The sequence below is a fragment of the Lepisosteus platostomus genome, chromosome 8, assembly GCF_059453375.1.
Source record: "Lepisosteus platostomus isolate fLepPlt1 chromosome 8, fLepPlt1.hap1, whole genome shotgun sequence".
Classification (NCBI taxonomy): Eukaryota; Metazoa; Chordata; class Actinopteri; order Semionotiformes; family Lepisosteidae; genus Lepisosteus; species Lepisosteus platostomus.
The window spans coordinates 4,375,420-4,381,844 of NC_142618.1; the positions used below are offsets into that span (position 1 = coordinate 4,375,420).

General features: G+C 38.3%; 1 protein-coding gene across 1 annotated transcript; it reads right to left on the reverse strand.

Annotated features, from left to right (window-relative positions):
- Positions 1-2,194: 2,194 nt before the first annotated feature.
- Positions 2,195-5,976, reverse strand: lrrc30a (leucine rich repeat containing 30a). The gene is made up of 2 exons (XM_088642106.1): positions 4,437-5,976; positions 2,195-2,339 (listed from the first exon to the last, which is right to left on the reverse strand). Exon 1 carries the CDS (start codon positions 5,334-5,336, stop codon positions 4,449-4,451), a length of 888 nt encoding a protein of 295 aa, XP_088498232.1. The 5' UTR covers positions 5,337-5,976; the 3' UTR covers positions 2,195-2,339; positions 4,437-4,448.
- Positions 5,977-6,425: the final 449 nt, after the last annotated feature.

Consider the following 6,425-nt stretch of genomic DNA (forward strand, 5'->3'; position numbering starts at 1 on the left):
AACAAGTTTATATGTCACACAGTCAGTGCTTCAAAAGGCAATTCAAAGCCAGGAGCTGGCTGTTCATCAGATAAATACTTGTACATTAAAAGAAATATGCATGCAGCTTTCTACTGCAAATACCTTGCCAAACAATTTCAGTCTTTCACCATCGTCCAAAACAATCTCTGAACAGGGGAAGATCAGCTGAACAGCGCAACAAGAGTCTGTGCCAGTCCAACCCGAATCTCTTGGCACACATAGCTTTTCCAGTCTCCTGAGAAATATGCCTCCCTGTTTAAAATTCTCTTTTGTATTATCTTCCATCTTATCTTTCACTGCTTTACTGGTAACAAACTGTAATCCTTTAAATAGAAAAATATTTTCCCAAAAATGTTTTTAAAAAATATGAAATGGCCTAGCAGAGGATAACCAGAAAATACAACAATTTGCAAAGAATTTGTGGCTTTGTCCTTCAGTCTCTGCAAGGCGGTGACATGTCTATCTATCATGTTGATGAGAGCACCAATCTTTGGCTGTAGAATTAGAGCGCACTGCAGGAGTCCCAGGTAGACTGGTATATTGGATCCTTTTTTATTAGGAATGGAAGAAAATGGTCCACATATTTTCACCGCTGTTTATACCTTGTAACTGTCCATGTAAACAGACAGCTGTGCAATTTATTTTCCAAATTATCAATAGAAATTCGTATATGAAGACGTTATTGTGCAATACGGTAGATAAATCTTACTACGCGTCTGGGTTTCTCATTATCGATAGTGTATACGGTACTTCTCCCATAAATGCAATGTAAAACTACAGATGTGTGGTCACTCTTTGACTTCTCATGCGGGCCTCCAATGTGGAACATGACTACTTCAATGGGTATTTAAGTGGTGTAATTACACTGAAGGTGTAATTATGAATTTGACTATCGCATATCTCAGAGGCTGTGGTATGGTCTGGATTAGACTTCCCAGCTAGGTGGTTAAGGCTCAGTCTACGGGCTCTTTCATAAAGCAGCTGAAATTTCAGTTTCTCTCAATTAATAAAATACCCAGCGTGGGCACTAGGCAGGATACGCCCTGGACGCACACACACTCACACCAGGGCCAGTTTCCTCAGAAACCAATGAACCTACCCGTATGTTCCTGGCCCTGTGGGAGGAGAGAACATGCAAGCTCCACACAGATAGCTGCTCCACTCTGGAACTGAGCCCAGGCCCCAGCAGTGCTGATCACTGCGCCACCCTGCCCTGCCGGTCACATCCTCACGGTCTTAGAATGGATTTACATTTAAAGTTTCAACTCTTAAGAAAGAAGATAAAGCTGCCAATACACAAGAACCTGTTTTTATTGGAATTACGTCTATGTGCAATACTTCACATGCATACTTAGGAAAAATGTTGGTTCATGACAGTAAGTATATAAATACCACCCCTTTCCCCAGTGTAGTGTGTGAACAGACCAACCTGGGATTCAAGTTAGAGATTAATGGAAATGCATTTTTATGAAGAAATGAAGACTTCATAAAACTGAATCTTGCTCAGTGCCACTGAGTGTTGTTGTGGCACTGCGCCCAATACATTGGACCAGATGGTCCAAAAACGTTTTGCTCACAAACATTGATTTATTTGGAAACACATTTGCCGTATATGAATGCCTTCATAACGTGAAACTTTATGTCTCATAAACTGGAGATGTTTAATTGCTAGCGAATGTTTTCAAAAGCAAAAATCCATTACCTTTATTAAAAAGCATTTGAATATGTAATCCTTTTATGAGTGAGAATGCTCAAATTAAAATGTGTTTCACAATAAACAACCATGCAAAAAAAAAAACCTTTTGTAAGTTTTGTAGATTTTTAGGACAAATGTTCTTTACTGCTGGTAGGATAAGTTAATAATCTGGTGCATATTTGTATAACTAGTAACACAGTAAACCCCACATATTAGACTGAACAAGTGAAAGCATTTGTTGACATTACAATACTATATTCAAGGAGGTTATTGAACTCACTGAAACATTAATGTGTGAATTAAGCCTACTTAATAAAAATCTGCATTTAAAACTATAACTATTAAAGGTATTTATATTTTTCAAATGTAAATTAACTCCAGAACCTATGTACATGTTCATTTGATATGAAATGTGAGGCATACTTTTTTTAAACAAAGTTGATCATGTGAAAATGGAGGCATAATAAAGAAACAGTACATTGCCAATCCTAGTTTTATTTTCACTAAAACCACCTTAGTACTGTATGACACACATAGAGAAAAGCTTGGAGAAACCTTCTTATTCATTGAAGGTCTTGTTCACTTATTCTGCAGTAGAGAGCACTGATTAGTGTTCTGGGCTCTGAAAAGAAAGGTAATGGGTTCAAATCAAGTGGTTTGCTTATACACTGTTTTGAATAATTTCTTTCAGTACAATACACAGACATAAGAATGGGTTCAGATGTAAGGACTGTATCTCTGGACTGAAGTATTAATAATGATGATGTACTAGCCACTTTATTTTGTTGAAGAGACAGACTTAAATCATTAATTGTGCTGTCCATTGTTCAAGAACATGCAGAAAACAAACAGGAAAAAACTGATGATACAAAACGAAAAGATGGTCATCCAGTCCATTCTGATAATTTTGCTTCTTTTGGCTGATCAGTGCCAGAAACATATCCAACCACTTCTCAAAGGATTCCAGAGTCTTTGCTCTTGAAAGCAGCTACTCTGAATCCTGCTTCATGACTGCTTGCCCATCTGACCCTCTTCTGTTTATCAGCCTGGCTAATTAGACACTATCTTTCTTGTTCTTGCTTACTAGTAGTACCGTACATTTTAGAAAAGCTGATGTACCGAATCATATTTAGGTGGGTGATATGTAATTTCTCTATAATAAACTTTAATACAATTTAAGAGGATATAATCCATTAATTATAAAATATAAAATTATATAAATTAAGTTTTGTTTCCTTGATTGACACTAAAAAACTCTAGAGAGAGACATTGCTTAAATGGATCGCTTTAAAATGTTTAGTTTTGGTAACTACATAAAAAATGCCTGGGGGTGTTCATAACACCATTTGTTGATATGATGGATTGGAACATTTAATAAAAATGTATTGCACTCTTTGTGCCGGATTTAATGTCTCCCCATGTAGTTTCCAGCAGCTCTTTCTGTCATGATCCTGTTAACCCGGCCTCTGACAGACAGAGGCTGTAATTGAACTTGCTCTCCACTCCTGACTTTCTCCACTATGGGGCCTAAGTAGGGTCGGCCAGCTATACTGAGTCAGCATGTGGTGCCGGAAGTTAAAATTGGGCACAGACGGAATCTTTGAAATACCTTTTGCACAAAATACACAGCATGCCCCATAACCAGGAAACAGTCAGGAGTTAAGAAAAACTCAATTTTTTCACATACTGTACAGCTAGTGCACCTACGAACAATAGCCCCTTCTTTTGAATCCAGATATAGATATGTCAAGAGTCTTCCAGAGTCTTCATTGGACTGATAGCATCTAGAGTTTCCTAAGAGATCTGTAATTCAAAGCTGCTGCCAGCCAGAGATGAGATTTGACTATCAGAAGTCTGTCAATTAAAACCCACCCTCTTTTATTTTCAAAACAAACTCCCTCTGATTTTTAGCTTCATATGAGGGGACCCCTTTACATGTATATGTCACAAGAAAATGCATTGAATTTATGTTCACCCGTATAAATCCGAACCAAGATTTCATCTAAATCTCTGTACTGTATCACAAAAATGGCTAATAAAAGTTTTAAATATATTACAACTAATCTACTATTTCATATGATTAGTTTTATTAATTTAAAGACCTTGTTAAGATGTTTTCCCTCTGTCTTAATTCAGGGTTTCTGAACAAATTCAGCATCAATGTATTCACTACACTGTGATTACTTTCATTTCTAAACAGCTGCAGAAGAATGTTTTGTCAGAAACATTCCTAAAATAATTCATTTAGTCATTTAAACCTTGTTTTCATCATATCTAGCCCAGTGCATGAAAACTAGCAAATTTATGTTCAATGCAGGTAAGAATGAAAATGGGTTCTGCTTGGAAGATGCTTTGCTCTTTTTGTGATGGACTCAGCAAACCAAACCTTTTAGGAGACAATTTTAAAAACAGACCACAATCCATTAAGTCCTTCATATTAACTTTCAACCCATCTATTAATTAATATTGTATAGACCCAGAATTCTGTTTAATTTACTTCCGGCACTGAAAAGCCCCGGGCCTCTGATGTTTCCCGTGTGATCTTTTTCATGTTTTTTTTTAAAAGAAACAAGCAGTCAGGTTTTTAGAAAAGAAGAAAAATTGAGAACGATAATGCTACTTCAATGCTGAGATATATTGTGAACAAATTCCTCAGCATCATGAAGTCAAACTGAATAACAATAAATCAAACAAGGAAAGCTTGAAGTTGGAAAACTACCTTTTTTGTGTTTCATGTTGATCTGAGATAATTAAAAAGGGCATTGAGCCCCCCATCCAAAACCTCTGCGAGGGGTTTCAGCAGAGGGTTGTGGACAATGTGGAGCCCTTGGTCCAGTGGATGGCACGCAAGTCTCTTTAGCTTCCTCAGAAGGTAGAATTGCACAGGAACATTGTGAATGTCATTGAAGTCCACATTAAGCAACTCCAGGGATGTTAGAAAACAGAGAGTCTTCGGCAAGGAGTGGATATGATTGCCCTCAACGATGAAGATCTTTAAATTCACCAGGTGCTCAATCTGATCTGCTATGTTTTCCAGTCTGTTGCAGGCCAGGTGCAGGAAGACCAAGTTCTTCAACCTGTAAACGCAGGCTGGGATGTGGTCAATGCAGTTGTAACTCAGATTGAGCTTCTTCAGGCTGACCAAGCTGCTGAAGCTGTCTGGGAGGCAGGTGAGGTGGTTGTGGGCCAGGCTGAGAACTTCCAGTCTGCTGCAGGCACTCAGCTCCTCGGGGACCTCTGTCAGAAGGTTCTTGTAGGCAAATAAGACACGGAGGTTCTTCAGCTGGCCAATCTCCGGAGGCAGGCTGGTCAGCTGGTTTCCCCACAGATTCAAAACCACAAGGTTTTCAAGGCCTCCCACAGCAGGGGGCAGTGTGCTCAGGCAGTTCAGTGACAGGTTCAGCTTGCCCAGCTCAGTCAATTCCCACAGTTCTTCTGGAGCGTTAGCCATTCCCCGCATGGCCAGACTCAGAACGGTAAATCCAAAACGGACAACGATGTGCTTCCTTATTCTTTCGGCGGATGATAACTCTTCCTCTTTAGACGGAGCGTTCCCTGTTTTTTTAACTTGCTTCTTCAACTCCTCCTTGGCGAAGTTTTTGGATTGCTTAGCTCCCATATCTTCAAAACAACAGCGCCTGCTTGATCAAAATGTCAAAGGGACATTTTTTGCATAAGCTTCTGTGCAGGAATTTAAAAGGGGGAAGGCTCCTTTCTTCTGTGTGCATGAAAGGTTTCCTGGATGCTCCTCTTCTTTTCCAGTTTTTTTTTTTAAATCAAACAGCAAACAACCCCCCCAAACAACTATCCAAATAAGAAACGATGGTAAGGTACAGCATGGAAAAGTTTTAGAATCTCTCTTTCAGCACAGAGCAGGGTGTTGCTCTGGTTCACTAAATGAAAGGTGTAATGAAGAGCTGAAATACTAAATGTGCTGACCAGACCTGCTCCAGTTCCTACTGAATTTCACTGAACAGCTGCCACTGTCATTTCAGTGCTTCGTCTGAGTGATAACTAACCTTGATTGTATTGAGGTCACTAGTATTCCACTTTTGTTAAGTCACTTTCTGTCATTGTATGGAAATCACATATCCTTGACCCCAGCCTATGTCATTTCAGCAAATAATGTATTGTAGAAATTAACTTTCTTTCCTTGGAGAGGACATTGGATGTACTGGGATTGTATCGCCACTCAAGACAAGGAATCTAAGCACAAATAAATGCATGTAAAAATAAATTGATTTCGCTAGGATTTCCAAAGGAAATTCAAACACCACAAAGAAAGGATACTGTGACAATAATACCTAAAAATGTATCCATTCACTTCATACACTAGTATCTAAAAACTACAAAAAGTAATATTAAGTAGTTTATTAAAAAAAACTTTTAAAACAATATTCATACTCTTTCTTGCTTATTTGTACGTTTGCTGTGGAATTTTGTATAAATCTCATGTACTGACTCCTGCTGATGTATTTTCGGGCTTTAGGGGAGATTACTGAGGATATTTTGAATCCCAATGTAAGCTTTGTATTTAAAAAAACAGAGACAGTTGATAAATGAGTGGCTTGTTGAAGAGATATCTTCTTTCTGAAAGCGTTGGCAATATTATCTCTTTCTCATTAGTTAACACAGTATTAAATATACCAACAAGCTGTGCATTATAAAACCATTAAATCACGTCTGAAAAAAGAAACTGTGCTTATGG

Coding starts and splice junctions, on each gene's coding strand:
- lrrc30a (XM_088642106.1), bottom strand. CDS start 5,336: ATGGGAGCTAAGCAATCCAAAAACTTCGCCAAGGAGGAGTTGAAGAAG.